The sequence below is a fragment of the Zingiber officinale genome, chromosome 4B, assembly GCF_018446385.1.
Source record: "Zingiber officinale cultivar Zhangliang chromosome 4B, Zo_v1.1, whole genome shotgun sequence".
In the NCBI taxonomy this organism is placed as follows: Eukaryota; Viridiplantae; Streptophyta; class Magnoliopsida; order Zingiberales; family Zingiberaceae; genus Zingiber; species Zingiber officinale.
The window spans coordinates 74,008,514-74,034,480 of NC_055993.1; the positions used below are offsets into that span (position 1 = coordinate 74,008,514).

General features: G+C 36.3%; 1 protein-coding gene across 1 annotated transcript; it reads right to left on the minus strand.

Annotated features, from left to right (window-relative positions):
• Window positions 1-13,663: 13,663 nt before the first annotated feature.
• On the minus strand, window positions 13,664-19,152 carry LOC121975151 (clathrin light chain 2-like). Its single transcript, XM_042526598.1, has 3 exons — window positions 18,586-19,152; window positions 14,478-14,631; window positions 13,664-14,392 (listed from the first exon to the last, which is right to left on the minus strand). Exons 1-3 carry the CDS (start codon window positions 19,059-19,061, stop codon window positions 13,967-13,969), a joined length of 1,056 nt encoding a protein of 351 aa, XP_042382532.1. The 5' UTR covers window positions 19,062-19,152; the 3' UTR covers window positions 13,664-13,966.
• Window positions 19,153-25,967: the final 6,815 nt, after the last annotated feature.

Consider the following 25,967-nt stretch of genomic DNA (forward strand, 5'->3'; position numbering starts at 1 on the left):
TATTAATTAGGAAATGATCATGAGTCACACTTAGTAGTATATCATAATCCCCAATTAATTAAAAAATCACAGGTTGATCTCGGAACCACTTTCGAACCTTTCAGCCGCTACAATAAGTCATATCTTGTTCCTTTCACTCGTTTTATATCCACTTGGTTCAAGATATAGTCTATGTGTCAGACCCCACTAAGTTGACTATGTCACACTGAGCCCAAGTAATACTTCCCCATCTTGTGGATTCAAATTACTCTAACATATGTTTAAGAGTGCAATACTCTTAATATGTAATACTTTGGTCAAAGACTTTGAGTAATTATCTTGACGAGTGTCTATAAGATATACGTCTCCTCACAAGGAGTGGTGAATCCTCTATGGGCTATCCAAATATTATCGGACACTTCAACTTATATCCAATCATCTCCCACATCTCTAAGGAGATGCTTGCTTAAGATGTCAAAGTATAAGCCTCCATGACCAAGGTGACTTGAATACCTAGCTACAGTAAGAGCTTCATTGATATATTTATATATGTAGAAAACCATATGAAGTCTTACAGCAAGTCACTCCAATGAACTAGTTACCATAACTAGCATCTATGTTTAATTCTCAACATTCTAATGTCTCCAGTTAGTGAGAAATAGCTACTTAGACCAAGAAGTATAACTTATACTAGTCTATTAGAATCGATGATGTACGAACTCATCAATTCATCGACTAAGAAATATCCAATACATTCATAATTGCAAATGTAGAGATATTCATAAGTTGTGATCCAATCACAAGTTCTCTCATGTTATGAGTCATATCGTGGACATTTAGTACGTGAGTTTAAGATTCAATCATATACATAAAGAATGTGCAGCCAAATAGTGAATCTCTATTTATCCAATAAATAGTATATTCCATAAGGCAATTTGCCTTAGGACACCTCTCAAAAATTAATACTTTCACTTGGCCTAATGTCAATCGCCACGGTGTCCAACACTGTAGGTTTCTACATGGTTCTCAAACTTGTTTTGAGGTAGAGGTTTCATGAAAGAATCCACCAGGTTCCTTTTAGTTAGAACTTCTCTCAATTTGTATTTCATTCCTATGCATGATCTCTTGATCATATAATAGCGATGAAGCACATGTTTAGATCGTTTCTTACTTGGAACCTTTCCAATTTATTGTGCTTACATTTTAAGGTGAATACATGTCCATGCTTGGACTTGGAATCATCTTTGTTCATCTGGAAACTGATATCAATATACCTATGTATAATCATATCACCTCTTCCATATACCAAGACCAAATCCTTAGTTTTTAAGGATTATCTTGACAGCCACCCAATGATCGATGTCTAGATCTGATTGATATATGCTCGTGGCATTTAAAGCATACGATATACCTGGCCTCATATACAACATAACACACATGATTGATCCTATAGCTTACGCCAATGGATCTAACTCATGTGAATCCTCTCATTATATGTGCTTAGGCATATAGACTTCGAAAGGTGAATCTCGACCTTTCTTGGATTATGACATGCTAAACCATTTTAGCACTTTGTCTATATATGTAGACTATGAAAGACTAAGCAACGTATTCAATCTATCTCTATAGATCTAAATCCAACGAATATATGTTGCTTCTCTCATGTCTTTCATAGAGAATGTCTTGAATAACTAAACTTTAACTGACTGTATAATGAGCACATCATTTCCTATAAGTAATATGTCAATAATATATAATACTAGGATTATGATTACACTACCACTAACCTTTATATACATGCAATGTTCATATGGATTTTTGTGAGAAATCAAATCTCATCCATGTCAGTTTTTTATCTTAAAAACTTACATGCACCCAATAGGCACTATACCTTCAAATGGATGCACAAAGTTCTAAACTTGATTATACATGGAATCCATTGTTTGATTTCATGGTTCTCAACCATGAGTCCCTTTCTGAACTTTTCGAAACTCCTTTATAACTAGTAGGCTCCTCATCCATAATGAATGACATGTCTCTTGATTCACTTATGAGAAATCCATATTTCTAGGGAATTAAACGTGCCCTACTTGATCTATGAAGTGGTGTGTATTAACAAGTTCAGTTGTTACCTTATCCCAATGAGTAATAAGCTGTGGGCCTAATCTAGGCATCTCTTTTGTGTCTATTGGAGTCACTTGAACTATAATTAGTTCAACCTTATTCCCACTACTTTTCTTGCAAGAGAAACCCTTTTCTCTAGAAATATAGTACGCCTTGAAATAAATAATTTTGTTCAAAGGTATGATAGAATCAGTAACCCCTAATTTCCTTAGGGTAACCAATGAATAGATGCATATCAAACTTAGCATCTAGATTATCTGATATAGTCCTTCTTCACATAAGGACAACCTTATATATTTAAATAAGATAAATGAGGGTTTTACTAGTTCACTTCTCAAATGGTGTAGTAAAGACTAATTTAGTCGAGACTCTATTTAGCAAGCAAACAACTGTCTCGACTGCGTAACCCCAAAAGGATTTTGGAAGAATTGCATGATTCATCATTGACCTAACCATATCTAACAAGGTTTGGTTTTGCCTTTCTAACACACCATTATCATGTGATATGTAAGGTGGAGTCCATTGAGACAATATTTAATTGTCTCTTAGATAATCTTGAAACTCTTAACTTTAGTAGTCACTACCTCGATCGAATCAAATTATTTTAATATTTTTGTCAAGTTATTTCTCTACTTCATTTTTGAACTCATTGAACTTTCTAAAGCCTCAAACTTATATTTCAATAAATACACATACCCAAATCGTGAGTGATCATCGATGAAGGTGATGAAGTAACTATAATCTCCTTGTGCATGAATTGACATTGGTCCACATACATCGGTATGTACAAGGCCCAATCCATCATACTCTTGTTCACCTTTTCCATTAAAAGTAACTTGATCATCTTGCCTTTTAAGCATGAAGTGTATGTGATTCAGACATGCATATCTTACTTATTTGGCCAAGACGACAATGCCACGTGTAGAAAGCTAATTGATTATCTAATCTTTTACTATTATTTAGCTCACTTATGTCATTACATATATGTGAAATACACTCGGTATCCAATATCCAAGTGTATAAATAAATAATATGAGATCCTATCTTAAAGATATCAAAATGAGATAGGACATTGGATGTCTTTCTCTTCTTTATGGACTCAAGATAAATCTTGTTGTTTCTTCTCCAATGTCCTATTTTACGGGTCCTTTGGAGCCAACTCTTCTTTCATCGCCTTGAGAATGATTCTCAAGTTGCTAAGCTAATCCAATTCACTACAACAAAAATATTAAACGACAACACCACAAAGACAATGGTTTTAGATGAAATTGTTATAAATTTGGTAAAAGATAACGGTTTCAGATAAAACTGTTATCTTTGAGCTCCCATAAAATACAAAAGATAACAGTTTTATGAAAATCATTGTCATTAAGCAACTTTTTTTTAAATCAACAACGCATTTTACAATGGTTATCTAAAATTGTTGTCTTTAAGCGCTTTTTTAGGGGCTACAACAACAGTTTTGATAAAACCATTGTCTTTGACTTTATTTGTTTCGTCATTTCCCCCCTCGCAGTTTTTCTTTCCCTCTTTCCGTAAATCTTTTCGGCGCCTTTTTTCCCCTTCACGTTCCCAAATCCTAAGTTATTTTTCTTTCCCTCTCCTCATACAATCTCTTCACGCCATCCTGTCTACTGCTGGATCTTCCTCCACGACGGTGTGCTCTCCTCTCTTCCTGGTGAGCGGGTTTCTGAGCTCGACGAGGCCCTTTGACCTTCCACTGCTGCTTCTTTGGCTCGCAAAACCTTTTGATCGGACGAGCTGTATTTCTTCACCAAAGGTGGCACTCTTGTCTTCTTTGGATTTGTGCTTGAGCCATAGTTAAGGTAGATTCAAATCTACGAACCCTATTTCATTCATAATTTTTTAGTTTTGGAGCATGAATTTGTTACATGAAATGCGGAGCTTTCCCATGTTTTTGAAGGTGATTTGGTAACCTCGAAATGTCATGCCTTTGAGGTGTGAAAGCCCTTTGAGTCCTCTCATTTCTATTTTTTTCTCAGGTTCCAGAAGAACTCAGATGGGGGTTGTTGGATGGGTTATGCCTAGCCAGGTGTTCTGATTTTTCTTAGTTATCGTGAGTTTTGAAGTGATTTAACGGCAGTTGAAGGAAAAAAAATTCTTTTTTGGGGGAAAATGCTGGGATTTTATGTCCGACTCTACTAGGGTTCTTTGCGATATTTTATGGTTTAGTTGAATGTTTTGGGCACTAGATGATGCGATTTGGGCGTGCTGTTTCTGCAAATGACAGTGCTGATTGGGTTCATTCCCATCCTTTTGTCATGGTTGCATGCTGAAGTGCTAGAGGTCTGGAACAACTCGAGGATTTTGAGAACGCAAGTTGCTTAATAGATTTCAGAATTCAGATTACTCTCATCAATTATCATTTCAAAATTCTGATGATGATCAATCTGTATCACACATTGTTCTATCCTTGATTCTTTTTTTCTCCATTTGCTAATTTTAGTGGCAGACCTGCAAATGGGAATTTCACCGTCTCTGATGACATTTTACTCGGGGGTGAAGCTAAAAGCCAATTGTTGGAGGGAGGCCATTTGCCGACATCTTCAAGAGCTCACAAACAAAACCCAGGACTTTTCAGATTTCTCGAATAAAAAATGGCTATCTTTCTCTTAAACTCTATGTTTGCCACTGTCACTCATAAGTGCACTTGTTTGATACCGCTAATTAGGTTTTTCATGATTGACAAGGATTTTCTGATAGAGAACCGATTCGATATTAAGAGCCGCGTAAGTATTTGCATGGTATTCTAGCTTAATAGAAAGAACTTGTTCAACTACTGCATTGTTGGTTTTCAGATCAGAATTTGGAGCTTTCTTGGCTTATTTCTACCTATATGATAGAACTGATCTCTTTGGAGAATCCACAAAGGTTGTGTTTCTTCACGATCTACTAAAAGTGAATACATTCCAACTTTACACATTTAAAGTTTGTACTTCACAAATTATAAGATCACATGAACCACCCATAACCTCTTGACAATAGAGTGATTACTATACCAATCACATGCTCCTCTAATCTAGCAAAGTTTGCTGGACTGCACATATTCTTAAATAATTTCCTTTATTTGATTTTGCTTCTTCATTATTGATTTTTTTTCTAATATAATCTGGGTTTATTAATAGTTCATGAAAATAATTTACTCTAACGAAGAAATTGACGAAGTGAGATCCGAATGGGCAGATTGCGTACTAGACTATATTCATTACTAGGTATAAATTACTAGACATTATAATTGATTTTTTTTTCATTCACCGAATTGTCTTCTATGACAGTGTTTATTGGAGATCTTTGATTTAGTAAAGTATATTGATTACACACAAATAATCAACTTTGAAATAGTCAAGACTTGTTGGTTAATCTTGATTAAGACTGAAGTTCATGCTCAAATTATAAGCTTCACCTCTGCTAAAAAAATAGTTTGGATTTGTAAGTTGTTATAATTCGTTGGTCTTTCTTGCAGAATAATTTGATTTTGTGTACTTTTTTAGTGAGGGTTAGTTTGAATAATCAACTAATTTTAATTTTGATTTCTGATACAAGGATATGAATTTAAGGATTTCAGTTTATTATCACTAAAAACATACATATGAAAGTTAATGTTAGCAATACCAAAATATCCTTGACTATAGTATTTAATATTAGTGTTTTAACTGTTGTGTGTTCCTTAATCAAATGCAAACAATATTATAGATAATGTTTGACAGTTCAAGCAATTAAGTTTGGTGTCAAAAATTATACCATTGGTAAGGAAAAGTATTATACAATTTGACATGAATTAACTAAAGGTTTGATATCTATGTTCCTGCATATTTTATTTACCTTGTGAACTTATTAGACTATAAGTTTTATTGCATAAGTTTATATTGAGTGTTCCCATTCTATTAAAATGCAAATAAATTTTCTCTACCTTTAAATAACACTTCAAAAGATGACTGAACTTCATTTGGGATCATTCTGAATCATTTTGTAAATTCTATGGTTGATGGTTTTCTTTTTATCCCTCTCTCATTTTAAAATTAGTTCTGAATTATGCTTTTCTTTAGTTCTTGTAACTACTTCTAGTTTTTATTACATTAGTTCCTATTTTTAGACCATTAAACCTAACTCCCTCACTGTTGAAGTATAAATGCATGTGCATATTGTAGTTTCTTATGTCACTTTCTATAAAAGGTAAAGGTGATTGATAGGGATGTCAGGTTTTAGTTGGGATCCAAGTGTTTTTTTTTTTTAAAAAAGGCACAAAGAAATAGTCCAAGTATCATTGTGTGGCGAAGTGTGTATCAATTTGAAACAGTTTATTTGTGACTCCATAACTTATTGATTTTGATTCCTTAGTGCCAATAATTTGTTTGTTCACTGCTAGCTAACTACTTTGCCCAATACCTCATTCTTGCATTTCTATCATGAGCAGAATTAACTGACATTTCCCTTATTTATTGTCTCTCTTTGTTCTCATCTTTTGCTTTAATATGTCAATACCTAAAATACATCCATGTGTTTTCTTGCTGATTGAACATTTTGTAAATTTAGTTATAGGTAAAGTTGTGGTGTCCTTATAATTTTATTTTTGTTTTGTCTATTAAACTTTGCCTCCGAGAAATAAGCTAATCATATAGTGATTCGGCTAAGTTAGTAGATAGAGTCTGTAGCATGTTAACTGGAATTATGAGCATGTTTTGTTTATAAAGATATTTTTCCAAGAACAAAGCATATATCAAATTCTTAAACTATAAGTTTGTATTGCATAAGTTTGTATTGAATTAGTTTTTTCTCTTCCATTTTGCAGACATTGAGTGTTGTCCTGGAATTCTGAAAATCCTTCTCTCATGTCCAGATATTAGAGCTATGCAAAATATTTATTCTCTGGTTACAGTTCATGCAGTACTTACTACAATTTTCTTTTTTCTTATATTTTATATTTTTCTTTGATAATTTTTGTTTAATTTTTCTCTTGCAGGTACGTAACTCGGGCAATTCATGAGGCTCGAGATTTTTGATGCAATGAGTGAGCTTTGTTAGGTTCTATATTGCCTTGCTAATGTGTAAAAGCCATACGGAGAACAGTAATGGAAAACATGTGATTTATGGTTTGATACTACTAAGTTTGATGAGTGCAACTCATTTTGTATATTTTAGCTGGCATATTTTGGATTGAATGTAAATATTTAGTTTTGTATTGGTGATTTGCTTATATTAAAAAAAAGATTGGTTGTTCGTTATTATCATGTTACAACATGAACATTAAAGACAACAGTTAGAAATGTTGCAAAAAGTACGTAATCACAACGGAATTTTTTTTTGTGAAAAGTGATAAAAGACAACGGTTTTATCTATTGTAAAATATATTAAAATTATATACCACAATGGTTTTTAACTATTGTAAAATTTAAAACCACAACGTTTTAAATATGTTACAAATATTATCTACTACAACAGTTTATATCTGTTGTAAAAAGAGTCTACCCCAACGGTTATATCTATTGTCAAAATTATCTACCACAACGGTTTTAAAGCGTTGTCATATCGGGTAAAAAGATTTTGAGCATATAAACAACAACAGATAAAAACCGTTGTCGAATGTCTACAAAGACAACGAATTCAAAACTGTTGTCATAGGGCAATACATTTTACAACGCTGCCAGTTACAACGATTTTTTGACCCTACGACAACGGATAATATCCGTTGTCATTTGTAATTTTTGTTGTAGAGCAAGAAGTTCAACCCAATCAGTTTGGTTGTTTCCAAAATCAAGTGCAAATTCGAAGAAAATATTCTAATTCTAATAAACAAGAAATACACAATTGAGCATATTTAGGAAAGATGGTTTTATTTCGTAAATATAAACAATTTACATATAAATATAAAATTCACTTATTTATCAAATTCAAGAGCCTTTACATAGAATTCAGGAGATGGTAGGTTTTCTTCTAAGTGGATTGATATCTATTATAAATAAGAACAATCTTAACTTTGGCCAATAAGTTATTCTTAGCTATAGCAGTAGGTAACAAGTTTACCAATTGCATATCGTTTATATATAACTATCACATTATACTAGCAACTAATTGATATTCACATAAACATCGGGCTGTTAACACATTAATAAGTATATATCAAATGTCTATCACTCAACTTCACTTCTATCCACGTTGATCATGGTTTTGGCACAGGAAATCACTGCTTCAAGTTAAACCAACTCGTTAATCATGAGATCGTATCTCTATGACTCGAACATATTTAAGTTTAGGTTGAGCTTGGTTCTGGTCAACAACTCAAATAAGAAACTAGACTCTAGTTATTACCATATTAATGGAAGGTATATGTTTTAATATTTAGATTTAAGGGATTTAATCTCATCTACTTTTCATGCAAATATACTATCTACATCACACGTATGACATAAATAATGATATGACATTTCACATGTATGACATAATTACATCTAATCATGGCATAAATGCATCTACATGATAAACAATATCACATGACATAGTATAATTAATATCATAGTTGTCATAAATATTATTTGGAAATCTAATATAATTAAAAAAATGATTTCCATAAATCAAGATCTATTAATTAAATTAGGAAATCATTTTCAATTTAATCACATATTTTATTTAAAAATAATTCCTTATTAAGAAAATCTAAATGATTAAAAAACAATTCCCTAATTTTAAATCTCCTAAATAATTAAGAAATATATAATTAGAATTCATAATTAATTTAAAATCTTTCAAATTTGAAAATTTCTAAATTGTTTCATAAACTTTCCAAAATTAAAATTCTCTAACAAATTAGGAAACTTTCCAAAAATAAAATTTCTTAAAATTTCATAATCTTACGAATTGAAATTTCCTAAGTTATTAGGAAAGTTTTCAAAAAAGAAATTTCTTAAAATTCGAGAATCTTTCAAATTGAAATTTAATAAATTATTTCAGAATATTTCTAAAATAAAATTTCAGAAAATTATTTTAGAAATTTTCTAAATTTAGAATTTTCTATTAGAAAACTTTCTAAAAATAAAAATTCTTAATAAAATAGGAAAAATTCTAAAAACTAATTTACAACCAACTACGACTCGTAAAAAAAATTTACGTTTATGTCGAAATATGATCAAACTCTGATACCACTGTTGGATAGCCCGATACGGTACATGCTAAAACACGTTTCATAAACATACACAGCAGAAGATATAAACAATAATAAATCCTAATTATTATACCACACACACTACATGCATACAGGATACAACTCATGTAGACATAAGCGTAGAATAAAATTTTTACGAATAACTAAATTATATCTATGAGTTCGTTAACGAACTTTGTAGGGTCTATCGGATGATCCGGAATGGGAAGGAGATAGATCAAGCGACGCTATAAAGCATCGCCTCTAATCATATCCACGTTGAGCTATTTTCGAGATGACTTTGATAAGTTTGAGTTTCATCCTCGCAAAAGGTACTAGCCTTGCATACGAAGATGGACGATCAAAGAGAGGGATCATGGTCCGTTTCATGTCCGGCGGTCGAGACAACCAAATGACACAAAAATATCGACAAACAACTATCACAAAGTTGTTGTCCGACAGTGACAAAGTCACTACCGATGGTTGTAGTAGATAGAAAAAGACTCCACTGGCCGGCGGTGAGACGATGGAAGGAGGATGGACGGTCGACGACTCTAGGAGGGTGACAACAACGCATGTACAGCAGCTCTCGCTGTTGTTCGGCAACGAACCATGCATCTATCGGCGGTGTAGCTATGGCAATGATCTCTAGGGTCAGCAGGTGACCACCATAAGGCAATAGATGGACGGTATCAATGCTAGCTGATGGCACAGGCAGCAGTGACACCTGCGGACAATAGCAGTTCTCTGTTGTTCACGCTGGACGACAGCTAATCGGAAGGTGTCGAACTTATGTTGGTTAAAGCTAATGACGACAAGGATAACAGTTAAAGAGATTCAGAGATTGATTTCAATAATTGATGATTAATATATTTGGATTATAATCCAAACTATATTTGTCATTATTTCTATATTTATTATTATCATAGTTATCATAATATATTACCATATTTATCATTATTTATATATTTGTTATTACCATAGTTATCATAATATGTTATCATAATTATCATAATACTTTTCCATATATTATTTTGATCATCTGCATAAATAGGCTTGTTAGCTTATGATAATAAGAGACTGTTAGATTAGAAAGGATGGAGCGTCGTTGGTCCATACGAAAAGGTGTGCGTCAGCTATCGTTTCAAAGAATGAAGCAATGAGACACATGGTGTTTACCCATAAATGAGCATTTATGATGGACAAGACAATTGAATCATTATGTTGTAAAACACTTTCCCGGGTATCATCGACATAGTGCTTGGCATATTGAACATTTAACACACATTTTTCCAAAAAAAATAAAGTTGACTGTAATATCCATGAGCCAGCTGAAGCATGGCCATCCTATCTAATCAATAAATAGGGTGATGGGGTGAAAATTAAACTTGGGTCTAGTTAGTCGTACATAAGCCTCCTTCGACTAAACTTGAAGGGAAGGCTAATGAAACATTATGTTATAAGCGGATCCAGAGGTAATGTGGCAGTCAAGGTCAAGGTGAGGTAACGATCAAAGTCAAGATGAGGTGGTAGTCAAAGTCAGAAGAACGTGTCATTCTCACCGAGGCTTAGCCCTTCACTCCCAGCACTAAGGCCTTCAATATGAATCTGGTCGACCAAAGAGCAGGTCGAACCCGAGCGACCTAGTGCTCTACTTATGGTGAGACAACCAGTATATAGCAGGTCATCCCAAAAGCCAACTACACTTATCTAAGTTTAAGGGACAACTCTTTATTCGTTAAGTTGCACAACATATAGTCTGTCAGCCCCTAACAACGGTCAGATTTAAAGAGACTTATCACTCTGCTCAGGGCCAAGACATAGGTTAAACCCGAAATTCCCTAGCGTCGGTTGAGCATATGAGGTATGGGCATATGAGATACAGTTCCCCACTGCTACAATATAACTCAATATATATTTGTTCGAACCAATAATCGATCTAACTTATATATCTCAGTTCATTTCTTATGTGTCAGTCTCCCTACATATAGACGGCCAGTTGGGTTTACACTGCTCAGTGCTACCTTCTCATATATGTATACTCAAGGTAAAGGCATAAAGTAATTATCATTACAAACTCAGTCGAACATAGATCTAGTCAGACCTCCAGATCCTAGAGCATTTCAAGGGCAAGTCCTATAACATGGGGTCGATCGACCCAAGGGTCGATCAGATATATCAGGGTTTGGATCCCTTCTCTTCAAAGACATGCATCACAGTATATAGCGGGTCGGCTAAAAATTCGTCCAGGCTACCTCAATCAGCTAGAGATCCAACCAGGATATATTCAGGGGACAACATTGTCAAGAACCGCAACAACCTGTTAGAGAATAACAACTATTCACCAGGGAATATTTTAATATCTGACAAATACATGCAATGAAACCTTCTTATGAGAGTGACTACTCAATTTCTATCATTATGACAGAGGTTATAAAAGACATTTTCTAGCACCTAATATTCCTTGTCGTCTCATTATTGCGGAGGTTATGAGAGGTTTTATAAGAGAGGGTTCTCTTTGTTGGCGAGGTATGATCGAATATGCTATATTACGCTTTACTACGCTTAATCACGCACTCGTATCTACTATTCATCTTCTCCACTTTTTGCTCGGTCACCGTATTGACTTCAGTATTGAAGGGCCTACGCCATAGACTCACTCCTTGGTTCTTGCCTAACGTTCTGTTTTCTCTTTCGGGTGTGCTCAAAAAGGAGTCGAAAGGAGTGGCAGGCAGTGGCGGACCGAAAGAGGGGGCTAACGGGGCCTTTACCCCCCCCCCCTCCTCTTCCTCCTCGAGTTCGTCGGAACCATCTAGTATGGCGGTTCCTGACTGTGGGGGCTGCTTTTACAGCCCCCAATGTTCTTCTCCGGCAGACTTTTATGCAGGAGGTGATGAAGTGGGTGGTGTTGGTGGAGAAATAGAGTCAACCTGAGCTTCAGGCCTTCCACCTTCCGTCTCCTCCCCGTCCTTCTTCCCATCCAAAAGGGCACGATGAAGCGCGTCTGTGCATGCGATCAGTGGCGGCAGTGACAAATGGCTTGTGCAGGGTGGATTCAGCTCCGCTGTAAAAAATTTTCTAGTTCCACCCCTAGTGTCAGGCATTATCATTTCTCCCTAGTAGAGTCATCTCCCAGTCAACGGTAGAGTCACCTGTCTAGGACACCATCTCTACCTTTTTCAAACGGGATCGGGGAAGAAGTTTGTAAATTGATGAGAAAGAAAATAAAATAATAATGGTGATGATAATTAGGATGAAGAAGAAGAATATAATAGGACAGACGGATGAGGACATGTTTGCCAAGTCTTTGAGGCGCGAGATATAACGATATTTGATGGATTCCTAAGTATCACGGATCAATTTTTAACTAGAGCACGCTTATATTCTATTCGATTCGATGGAAAAAACATAGAATGTAGAGTAAATAACCCATGGGCCTATGGATCCACTGGCAAGCGACCATATTATGGGTTATGAATGAGTACTCAAGTGGACTATAACTTTCATCAGTGAGGAAAGACTTGTGAAGGTCGGCTATTAGTATCTAATAACACAACCACTTCGTGAATTTACCTTCAGGACTAATGGAAATTTTTTATGGAAGTGAACTTATTCTCTCATTTTAATTGGTTTGAAAAATTGAATACAATTATAAAAATAATGATAAAGAGGACGTGTTTGACAAGTAGCAAAAAAAAAAAAAAAAAAAAAAAAAAAAAAAAAAACATTTGTGCCAGCCCCACAGCCACATTATTAATTAATTGCCTTTACAAATAATTATTCCAAATCGCAATCCTTTACAATTTAGTTATTATTCTATAACTAAATTGTTTTCGGACAACAAATTAACAAGCGCTACATGAGAATCATAATTATATAAAAAACATTAAATAATAATAATAATACAGTTAGATATTTTTGTAAAAATTACTTCTCACAAGTACAATAATATTGGCTGGCTAGAGATAACTTTGGAGTCTTCAAATGCACTTTTGATTTTAAAAATTATTTATTGGTTCAATAGTACAAATATTTAGAAAGAGTAGCTTTAAGTTATTAAGAACTTATTTATCTAATCTTTACCAAAAAAGCATATTATTTTTAATGTTTATAAATATGAAGATTGTAATTCTGTTAGGGAACGCGGAGCCAATTGACACTACGTATTAGCGATTTAGTATTGACTGAGAAAACAAAATAAACCGAGAATAAGATGTTGACATTATTATTATTTGTTAAAAACAAGACTAAATAGGTTTAACCAGATGGAATCAATGGCCTCCTTATCTATTAGACTGAAAGATGAATGAGATAAGGATGCCAAATCATATTGAATATTACAGTAGGGCACATGATTAACGAGACAAACTTAGGAACAGAAAGGAACAGAATATCACTGCAAACTACAAAAACTCAACCAGATCAGTATCAAACTTTACCGAGAACTGGGATACAAGACGAATCAAGCACAGCCATAGCGACAGCAACAGATGTTTGTGAAGTTCTAAAGACGAAATGTTTGACGATCAAAGTACTACATATATCAAAAGTAGAATAATGGCACAACTAAAAATCAATTCATGAACGGAAGATGCTGGTGGGCGACCACCGCAAAGAAAGAACTCGCACTGAAAGAGTTGGGACTTGTATGAATCCTTGGTTCTCGGGAATGGATAAAATACAGTATGTCATAAAATTGAGTGAGGATCAAGCGGCGGTAACCACCTCTGGGGCCTTGATTCCTTGCCCTTCAGTAGTAGGAATTTCTACCTTTGTTGAGGTTGGGGCACCGTTAGGTTTGGCATCTGAGGCAGGTGTTGCTGTTTTACTCCCTGCAGCTGCTGCACTATCTTTGGCATCTTTAGCAGGAGCAGCTGCTGGAGGCGGTGGAGGTTTCATGTGTGGCGGCGGAGTATGCTTCAGCTTAACCAAAATTTGGCGCATCCTCGACATATCAGTGGGCTTTCCAGGCTTTGGTCCGTGGATCACAACAATAGAAGGTTTCTTCTCCTGTTCTTTCTTTCCTCTCTTCTTCTCAATGCTAGCTATCTCATGGGGGATAAGCTCAGAAATAGCTTTCCAGTATTGTTTATCTGCATCAGCATGGAACTTCTCCTGATTGGCAAGATATAGCTGCCAATAAATGAAAATCATTAGAAGGAATCTTCTTTTGACATGTTTCGTAAATGAAATTCAGAGGGAAAAAAAAAAGACTTGCCTTCTCTCGTTCCCTGTTCTGAACCTTGTTTGTTTCACAGTTCAATTTCCTTTTTTCATAGAAAGCTTGAATGTATTTTTCAGCTTCAGAAATGATTTCATTTCTAACTTCTTTTTCCTTCCTCTCTTTTTCCTCCAGGTGAATTGCATTTTGTCTGTGCATAGAAAGCAGATCAATTGAGAAAACTGAAAGACGCATCAGTGACAGATTTACACGTCAGGAACAAGGAATTCCACGAAAGCACAACGTTTTATCACTAAAGAACTTGCTTTCCCTACTTGAGCCATATACAAAATCTAACATTGCATAGTTGATGCATAACCAATACTATTTCATAAGATTTTTATCGCTGGAATTTTAATCTCTAACCAAAACAACACAATTTCAGTGTTGTATCATGCTGTGCTAATACCATTTCCATACTTATTATGTAACACTAATCAGAAAATACTATTTCCATTAATATTGAACTTTTGAGTTCAAGTTTTAAATGTTGACTCTTTAGTTCATATTTCAACATTAGCTTGTGAGATGTTTGGTGCATGTTAAATCTTCTGTAACAGTTTCCAACAAGGTATAAATTTGAATCTTATACTTTTAGTATTATTACACATAATGAAATCTGAAACATTCAAATCTTAATCACTTGAAGTTTGATGGCAAAGTTCAGGACTCAACTTCTTCCTCGGACTGTTCTACTCCTTTTACTTTTGAGTTCCAAGACTTGCATCCAGAATGATCATGAAAATTAGTCTTGTTATACATTATTTTATATTTTTATATTGGTTTTATGTAAGATTTTGAGATTGCCAAGTAAAGACAAACATTTCTCTTTCCAAAAGAGAATTTGAAGAAACACTAATCTGTTAATATTAGTTTAGTAAAGCAAAGGATATGTCATATTGAATGAGAGAATTGATTCTTGCAGCATCCTTATAAAATTTCTTCCGACACCCAAAATAAATAATTATCTTAGGACATTATAAATCTCTCTAAGATGCATCAAAAGCATGATAAGTCTGCGAGTATGATAACCCTCAATTAAAATCAACCTTATTTAATGTCTCCCGTATATGTTGATAATCATGTGCTCCATTTTAATAGATATAATTCTTCTAACTATGTTCACTCTATGCCTTGCACCTTCCCAAATAGATACAATTCTGCTAACTATAAAATATATTGGTCATGTTGAACATGTCTATCTTTTGTGTTGGTTATCAACCCGAACTGTGGTATTTAAACATGTCAATATCACATTTATTTAGTGTAGATTATAAAACATGTACATGGTTACTATATGGTAAGTTATAGAATGACTGACTTAGATCCTTCATAGCTGGTGTGTATATTTGATACGCATAGTAAAGTAGTTTATCAGGCCAAATTTGTTGGTAGAATCATAGACATCAGATGTTTGGATGATATATGTGGAACTGGATAAAGCACCCACATGGCCCAAAACCATGAGCAAACTGTACAGGTTGTCAGCTATCACCCTTCATAGAAGCCGGAGGTGTCACTACAGCAATATCACTTTAGAAAATGAAAGCAGAGGGAAAACCAAGTGGGTCCACATATATACTTTTATTTTAATGGATAACATATAGGGAGTTCATATGATGTCATGTACAAGTGTAGCTTTGGATGTCAATTACCATGACTGATCATTTGTTGCATTCCAAGACGGACAACCATGAATGACCATTTGATGGCATGAATGTAGATAGGGTGGTGGCTAGCATTATTGTGGAACTATGGACATTTATATCTATATTGCAGATAGTGTGGGTACACGAATGGAAATTCATGTTAATGGATCCTTAGCAGGTCATGTCTCATTGACCCATAACATGCACGAAATAACATGATTTCAAAATGGGTTGATTTCACTCAATTTGTACACAAGTTATTGAACAAGTTGGTCGCACAACCCAAAATGGGAAACAACTTAATTAAATACAATATATGTTAACAATCAAGAAGTAGACCAGACCAGTTTTATCATAAGCAATTCATAAAATTTAAAAACATATTATGAGTATATAAGGTCAAGAATGTAGATAAGCTCGTTCCTGTAAAGTCTATATTTCAATGTAAAAAAGGCTATTAGTGTAAATAAATCATGTTTTGTAGATTAGCATTGTTGTAGAATGAAGATACTTTGAATAGGTATGAAGTTGCTAAATTTATGGGGAAAAGGTTACAAGCATAGAAAAGTTTATAGTATGATAAATTCTAAGATAATTTAGGAACTAATAATGGAGAGGAAGTTATTTATTGTTGATTATAACTGAAGGAAACACAGGGAAATTATTTTTAAAAAACTATTTAATGGGCATTCTATAAATAGTTTGGCTTTGGATACTAGAATTTATAAAATCTTCAAGAATCATACAATTGTTCCTAATAATAAATCAAGTGAGGTTAAAAAAAATCTTAAAGAAAATGTAAGTAAAAGTGTAAATCACGATGATATTTGAAGTTTCATAGAACCTTGGGGATCAAAGAATAGTTTGGTTTATTAAATTATTTAATAAACATTTGAGAATTTAAAAAGGTGCTTGAATACTGGAAGAGACATTGCTAGTACCTATCTTTAAAAAAAAAAAAAAAATTGATATATAATTTTTTCTAATTAGAGGTATTTAGTTGATGAGTCACACTATTTAACACTGAAAAGAGGTATTAAGAGAAGAATATGAGAATAGACGTCTAAGAATTAATTTCATTTCTTGTTTGGAAGATCAACTTATTTATCTGATAAAATAACTAAAGGGAAATAATAGAGATAAGATTAAGGGGCAACCATGTCTAAGAATCAATTTCATTTCTTGTTTGGAAGATCAACTTATCTATCTGATAAGATGAAGAAAATAATAGAGATAAGATTAAGGATTTGCACATGATTTATAATAGAGTCCCTAATCAACTACCGTGTGGGTTTTAGGGAAGAAAGAAATATCTAGTAATTACATTGATGTAATAAAAGATCATTTTTACTAGTATAGAGCTATTGGGAGTGTAGCAAATAATTTTTCAATAGTCATGGGTTTAAATCAAGAGTTAAGTCTAAGTATCAAACTTTCCACATTAGTAGTAAATAAATCACAATAATGATCAAGATAAAATCTTTGGCATATGTTAGACAATATGTTAATTGATAAAAGTGTAATTAGATTAAATTCATGGCCTAAGTTATTGAGAAAAACTTAAGCTGAACAACAAACGAAAAAAATGAAAATGTAGTTGCAGTAACAAGACAAGAATTGATGGAATAGATAAAGTGAATAGACATGAAATCCCTATAAGAATTTTAGGTTGTTTTTTTTGTTTATTATTCAACAATAAGGAAGTATTGATGAAGATAAAATTAATATGATAAAGAAATGGATGATCAAAATGGAAAGAGCATTTATAGTCCTGCATGATTATCTAGCACCCCTTAAGTTAGAAGAAAATTTTTATGACTATGGTAAGACCTGCCAATAGTTGATGTATTAAAAAGTATTAATTGTTACGAAGCATAAATAGAGATAGATATGTCATAATAGATGTGCCAGGTTATAAAAAGATAAATTAAAAAAAAAGGTATTAATTGACAACAATTAGGTGTGGCTAACTTGATATGTAGCTTGTATTGCATGAACATTGTTGCCAGCAAGTCATAAACATCACGGCTCCTAAGATCTAGGCTGTGAAGATAAGTTTACTCGTTAACTATGTTTAGACTATTTAATAGCTAGAAGCCTAAATTGTTCACCGCATGAGATTTAGGTAGAGGTTTGTCTACTTCTATAAAGTGCTTAAACTAACAAGTAACTTTGATCATGAAGAACTTAGATCAAACAATCTACCAGGTGAACCGAGTAATTAAAGAGATCAATCATCATGTAACTTTCAAAGTTTAGCAAGATTGAAAGATTTATGATATGGATAAAAGAAACCGAGCCTCAAACCGAGAAGAAATTTAAATCCAGGAACTTGGAGTAAGTATTCCATGTTCATTAGATCCGATCTAACATCAAGACGACCGGATCTGAAGAAATACACAGATGGAAGAAAATTGGTCTGAGAAACAATAAGATTTCAAAGGAAAGATCCTCACCTGCGCCACTCCCTCAGGAGGAAACCCTCCTCCCTCTGCATATGATCCAGGTCGGGAAGGATCGGGCCATCCGAACTGAAGATCTCGCCGTTCTCCTCCACCCCGTTCGCCGTCCCGTTGGCCTGGGGCATCGTGAAGGGAGACGAAGAGAAGCCGTACCCATCGTCAGGGACCGGGATTCCGTAGTCGTCGCTGATGTCTTGCTGCTGATGGTGAACAGGGGCATCGTCGGAGAGGAAGACGAATCCGTCTCCGTCTCCGCCAGAGGAGACGTCGACGGGGAAGGCAGAGGCGGGCGGAGCGGGGTTGTCGGCATCTTCCGGAGGGGAGAAGGTGGAGAAGGAGTCGAAACGCTGGGAGGGGAGACGGGGATCATAGCCGATGTAGCCGTCGTCGAAGGGGCGGTCGGTGGCGGTTCCCCCCTGCGCCGCGGCGTCGTCGCCGTCGTGGCTGAAGCTATCGAAGGAAGACGACATCGTGGGGCGGCGCGAGCAGAGATCCCGATCGTCCCCCCGCCCGAGATCTGTTTCAGTGGTGGACTGGAGAGGAGTCGTTGCAGGGACGCTGTCGTCATTTTATATGTCTAGTGGTGAGCTGGTGGACGGGTGCGGTGGTAGAGGAGGAAGCTGAAGCCCAGTTGAGACTTGAGTGGGCCCCGTTTGGCACTGCTTTTCTTGTGTGCCTCCCCGAACTAATTCAACTGTCTTTGAGTAAATTACACTAAAAGGAATTCATGAAGGGTAAAATAGATGAACACAATGACAGTTGTAAGTTCTCAAGCCACCTTGGTAAACTTAAACATGTGAAATTGTTGATTTAAGGGTAAAATATAATGATGATCTCAATCCATTACGTTTATATGTTCAAAATGATGGTGTTCTATTATGAAATCATGGTTTGAAACCCTTATATGCATACACTATATTTAGGATTTCACCTAGTTTGAAATCTTTAGTTTCTATTATATGACTTATGAAATCTTTTCTAAATCCACTTTCTCCTTTTTAAAAATAGAGAAGTCTTTTATAAAAATATTACAAAAATGAGATACAAGTATAGCAAGTAAGGCAACGACAATGCTGGGTCATAAAATTGAATAAAAACCATAACAATATTAGAGAGCTTTCGATTTCATTTATATTTTCTAAATATATATATATATATATATATATATTAGAAAATAACTTTTAAATATTCTTTATTTTTTTTAATAATATCTTCCTTTCTAGAAAATTAATATAAAAATTGTCAACCAAATAATATTTTTCCTTTTCTCAAAAAAATAAAAATAAAAAATAACTAAATCAAACGTTCCTTTAGAGTTTTAGCTTAGTTTTGCCACTCTCGCTAAACTCCACATTGAATAGAAGCATTTTGTTTGTGAACAGATTATCTTGAATCAACTCCTTGGTTGACTCACTATACTAGTTGATTGAGATCAGCCTCCAATCACTTAAGGGTCATCACCTAAGTCAAGCCTATCTATATCTCAAATTAGAAGTCATTTCATTATCACAACTCAAGAGTTTTCATAGATTTACTTTGCCTACAAGGTCATCTCATTTCAAGTTCTCAAACCCTTACATGCACCAAGCTCTTTGGTTCAGTGTCATCATTAACTCGTTCACCTTTGTAGTCCGTCTCTTTTGGTTGTTATCAAAGATGTCACCTCAATATCCTCATCTTTATTGGTACGAAGAGCACCATATCGAACCTATGATTTGATGTATGATAAGTTTAAAGTTAAGTTATTTTATGATCTAATAAGGGTGCCAAGTGTGCAAGTGTATGTAACTTGATAAAAGGACAAGTCTTGGTAAGGAACCAAGTACTTGGTGGAAAGTCCTAGTAGGGTACTATGCAATGACAATGAAAGTCCTAATAGGGTACTAGGCAATGGAAGATTTGATGGGCATTAGGTAGTGGAAGTTTCAGTGGGTCAGCTGGGAGTTGAGCACTTGACGATGGAAGTCCCGATGGATTAGCTAGGAGCTGAGCATTTTATAGTGGAAGTCCTAGTGGATTAGCTGGGAGTTAATCACTTGGCAAAGGCAAAATCCTGGAGGTACCAAGCCATGTAGGTTGAGTTTTGAGCAATAGGTGTTGTTCGAAACCTCCAAGTTGTGTTAGTATTTTTTTTTTTTGTGCGCTAACTCCATATCGCAGGAAACTACTTGGTGTTCCAAGAGACCCGATGGAATTCGAGCGACCAAGTGGATATATGTTCTGACGGACCAAGTAGAGAACTTCTAGGAGACTAAAACAAGGTGCGAGCAACCTCGGTGTCCAAGCGATTAAGCACTAGAGATATCACAAAGTAAGTTATCTAGACGGTCGAAAGTTTGCTTTGATGCTTGCGAACTAACGAGAGAGATTGAAGAGAGGGAGAGAAGGTTGAGAGAAAGAGAAAGAGAGAGAATTGATCTTGAAAGGGGTTGAGCTTAAGGAGATGGTTTCTAAGATTTTGGTTTCATTATGATGTCGATTAATGTCCCTATGTATTATTCATCTACTTACCTCCATGCTTACACTATTATAGGGATTCTAATAAAGTTACCAATGTAACTCTGCGACTGTCTCACCGGAGCATCTCCCTATTAGTATTCAGTGCTATTAAGTAGAGAAGGTAATGTAGAAGGTCTAGTTAAAGGGTTACCCTTTGTCACCGAGGGCCCCTCGATTATAAGATATGTTGGACCCCGTGGGTGTTTTAATGTGATCAACCAAGTTAGGTTAGGTCCTGCTTGTTATTTGATCCATGTGCCTAAGTGTGCAGGAACTTAGGAATGCAGAAAGTCGAGCGGAAGACGCAGCTAGCGAGAAGGACGACACGGGAAGGGAGTCGACGGGCTGGTACGTCAGAAGAATGAAAAAGCTGTGGAAGAGTACACCGATGGATGAGAAGAACGTGCGCAGTGTTCGAGAGATGAGAAGCCGGGTCGGAAGCCTGCTCAAAGAGAAGGCCGGAAATTGGGTTCGGGTGAGCCCTATTTCGGTTGGCCGAAATCACCCAAGCAATTGGAGCTTCGGAAGAAGAGTAAAAAGAGAAGTTGGAAACTATTTATACCATGCAGTATTTATACCATGCAGTCCGAGGCGCCTCCATCACCTTAAAGCACCTCAGACCAGTCCGAGGCGTCTCCAAGGCTGTTTGAGGCACCTCAGACCCAGCCAAAGTTTTCGTTTGGATTCGGATAAAGTTTTATCCGATCAAACTATTAGAGGCGCCTTGAACCCCTGTTGGAGGCTCCTTGGACCTTCGAGATAGACTTTCTAGGAGCTATATAAAGGCCCCTGGAGCTAGGAAATGAATATCAATCAAGCATTCAACTCTGTATTAAGTTCCTAGCAACCTCTGAGAATTCTAAGTGTGTAAAGAAGGCTTCTCCGCCTATAGTAAAGGAAATATTCTAGTAGAGTTGTTCGACCGCCTTGGATTAACAACCGTCTTGGTTGTAACTAAGTCAAAATTCTGTCTCCTTTTTTATTTCTGCTTTTTATTTTATTAGTGTTGCATTTTTTAGTTGAAAGACTTGAGGGGGGTATACTTTATTTTTCAGGCAATTCACCCCCCTCTTGCCAGCCCCGCTGCACCAACAATTGGTATCAGAGTCCGACCGCCTCAGAAGGACTAACCGCCGACTGAAGCACAAAGATCAAGACAATGGCCGGAGCAAATATTCATCCCCCGAAGTTCGACGGAGACTTCGCTACGTGGAAACGTAAAATGGAGGTATTTTTCAAAACAAAGTTTGATATTCTTCTTATTATGAAATATGGTTTTACAGCACCTAAAGACAAGGAAGAATACAACTGGACGAAGAAGGAGCATGTAGATTTTGTGGCCAACGGAAAGACGGAATTCCACCTGCTCAGCGTTCTGCCGCCCCAAGAGGTAAGTCGGATCGAAAACTACGACTCCGCTAAAGACCTCTGGGAAAAAATCCTGGAGCCTCACGAAGGTACCTCAGAAGCAAAATTGGCAAGGTGGGACATTTTGGGACCTTTGTGCCCGCTAGAGGGGGGGTGAATAACGTTTCGTCGGACACTTGTGCTTGCTTCGTCTTGATATGCAGCGAAAAATAAAATACAAACACACTACAACGCTAACACACGGATTTACTTGGTATCCACCTCAAGATAAGGTGACTAATCCAAGGATCCACACACGACGCTATCTCCACTAATGAAACACACCTTCTCGGTCGCAACCGGAGGCGGAGAAGCCTCGTACAAACTCACACAACAACACAAACAAAAATACAAGAAGAGAGTACAAGATACAAATGAAAATATTACTTCTTCTTGCTTACTTGTTGCTTGTTGTTGCCTCTTGAACCTTGAGAGAACACTCCCAAGAACCTTCAAGAACTGATAGTGAAGATCGGAGAAAGTCGCTGAAGATCGCCAAAAAATCGCAAAAAGAAGATTGCAAAAATCTAGCGAAGAAAATGCTCCGCCCATGCTTTAAACAGTGCTCCCAATCGATCGAATTCATCCCCAATCGATTGCCACGTCAGCACCGCTCCATCGTAGTCGTCCATCACATGCATCCTGTGCAACGGTCACTTCCTAATCGATCGATCGATCGATCGATTGGGACTTCCTGAATCGATCGCCCGATCGATTCAGAACCTTTCTATGCTCTCGCATCCGCGTGAGAGCTTCTGCTGCCCAATCGATCGACCGATCGATTAGCAACTCCCAATCGATCGCCCGATCGATTGAGAAAGCCTCTGTGCTCGCAATTTCACATCCCATTCGATCGACCGATCGATTGGGCCTTCCCATAATCGCAGCACACTCCAATCGATCAGTCGATCGATTGGACCCTGGTTCAATCAATCGCCCGATCAATTGACCAGCCTGGACTTAACTCAAACTCAAGTCCAAAGTCCCAAACCCAACTTCCGGTCAACCGTGACCTGTTGGGTTTCCATGCCTAGCATTTGGCCACACCCGACCAACCTCAAACTAGCCTTCTAGCCTCCTCCATCAGCCTTGCGTCCCTCAGATATCTCCCCATCCTTCACACCTTGCTTTCAGGAGCTTCCTTCGGCCTCATCCTAGTTGTCGGGTCTTCCTTGCCAAGTCATACCAGAACTTAGCTTGCCAAGACCACATGCTTAGACTTTCCAATTGCCTGTCTCCTCACCAGGACTTTCTCCTTTGCCGAGATCACACTTGGACTTTCCAACTGCCTGGCTCCTCACCAGAACTTTCCAATTACATGGCACCTCACCAGGACTTTCTCCTGCCTAGCTCCTCACTAGGACTTCCCCGTTGTCTGGCTCCTCACCAGGACTTTCCCTTGCCTAGCTCCTCACTAGGACTTTCCCGTTGCCTGGCTCCTCACCAGGACTTTCTCCTGCCTAGCTCCTCACTAGGACTTCCCCAAATGCCTAACATCCAGTTAGGACTTTCCCAGTCAAGTCTCCTGTCAACCTTGACCTACTTGACTTGTATTCTCATCAACCTGGTAAATCCTTTGACCATCTCCATAACTGGATGATTGCTCCAGCAATCTCTTTATATTGTCAAACATCAAAACTCAAATCCTGACTCAAGCTTGACTCAACTCAAACTGGTCAAACTTGACCTAGGGAAATTACCCCAACAATCTCCCCCTTTTTGATGTTTGACAATACCTCTAAGTTAGGCTAAATCCCAGAACCTTAACCTCTTCTTTATCACAAGGCTAAATTTCATAGTCTTAATATCTTCTTTACACCAACGCTAAATCTTATAGCCTTAACCTCTTCTTTATACCAAGGCTAAATCTCATAGCCTTAACCTCTTCTTTATCATAAGGCTAAATCTCATAGCCTTAACCCTTTCATGACAAGGCATGAATAAAAGTTTCCTTCATTCTCTCCCTTTCCTAGAGGGCAAACTCCCCCTGCTTGGGATGAAGGCCTAACTTAACCTTCCATTCTCCCCCTTTGTCACACATCAAAAACTGAAAACAAACTCTTCTCCATAAGAGTTAACTCTACGGTGTTTACAACCTCATATGTTGTTAACAACCCCACAATAAAGATCTCATATTCTTCATTTCCACCTAAGCTCCCCCTTGAGCTCTACTTCACTTCACAATGCTCATCCTAGAGCAAGCATCAATTTCCCAATGAAACTCTCATTCATTGTATTCAATGCTCCCCCTTGAGCAGTAATCTTCTTCACAATGCTCATCCGAGAGCATTTTTCACTTTACCAATGAAGTTTTGATCCCCTTTATTAATCCAATGCTCCCCCTTGAGCAGTAACCTATCCCACAATGCTCATCCGATAGTATTTATCATCCTAGCAATGAAGATAACCAATCTTCCATTATTCCCCAACACTCGACCCTGAGTATTATCCATCACGAAGGTTTAACCCTCTTCCATGGTCCTTGAAAGTAAATTTTCATGCATTCAAGGAGTAACTCCCCCTAAAAATATGGTCACAATTTTGTCATTACACCAACAATAAATTGGAGTTCCTAAACAGTTAGGAAAACCAAAACTTGAAATTTTGAGGTTCAAAATTCAATAATGAAACTAAACTCCGACCTAAACTTCGCCTAAGTCTACCTTAACCAATCCATACTTGCTTTCATCATGAAAACTCCCTCTAAATGTATACAAGTGTATTCCAAAGGGTTAGGAATGGTTAATGACCCTTGAAAACCAAAACTTGAAGTTTTGAGGTTTCAAAATTTGAAATTGAAACTAAACCCCCATCCTAAACTTCACTTTGATTTATCTTAACCAATCCATACCTGTTTTCATCAAGAAAACTCCCCTTAAATGTATACAAATGTATTCCAAGGGATTTGGAATGGTTATTGGAACTTGAAGTGGCTTAAAGTGCTGAAGTCAGTCTTTTTAGGCTAAAATCAGACTTCCCAATCGATTGAAGTTGGGACTCAATCGATTGAAATCACTTCAATCGATCCATTGATCGATTCCGCAAGCTACTGCTCGCAGAAATTCCCTCTGAATTGATCGGCTAATCGATCCAGCCTGGGTCAATCGATCAGCTGATTGATTCACTGACCTTCTGTTCGCGAGAATGGCCTTTCCAATCAATTGACTGATCGATTGGGTTTCTGATTTCTTTGAAATGCAATTTCAGCAGACTTCATAAACTCCCCAAAAAATCTACAAACCTCTAAAAATCATGAAAACTCAGGTAGATATTATTTAGGGTATATTCTATCAAGGAAAAATAGTTTTCTATGAAAATACTTCCTATTTTCAAAGATTGACACAAATTTAAAAATTCTTGAAAACTTCAATGTTTTCTCCTAGTTTGTGTCTAACTTTTCAATGATGAATACTATCAAAAGATAGTCTTCACCGAGGTTTTCAAAAGTAATTTTAAAAACATTTTTAAAA

Bases quoted from the DNA above. Each gene is read 5' to 3' on its own strand.
- LOC121975151 (XM_042526598.1), bottom strand. From the start codon at position 19,061: ATGTCGTCTTCCTTCGATAGCTTCAGCCACGACGGCGACGACGCCGCG. The intron at 14,632-18,585 runs GTGAGGATCTTT...TTCTATGCACAG, and splicing joins CTCCTGAGGGAGTGGCGCAG to ACAAAATGCAATTCACCTGG. The intron at 14,393-14,477 runs GCAAGTCTTTTT...ATTTATTGGCAG, and splicing joins AGAACAGGGAACGAGAGAAG to CTATATCTTGCCAATCAGGA.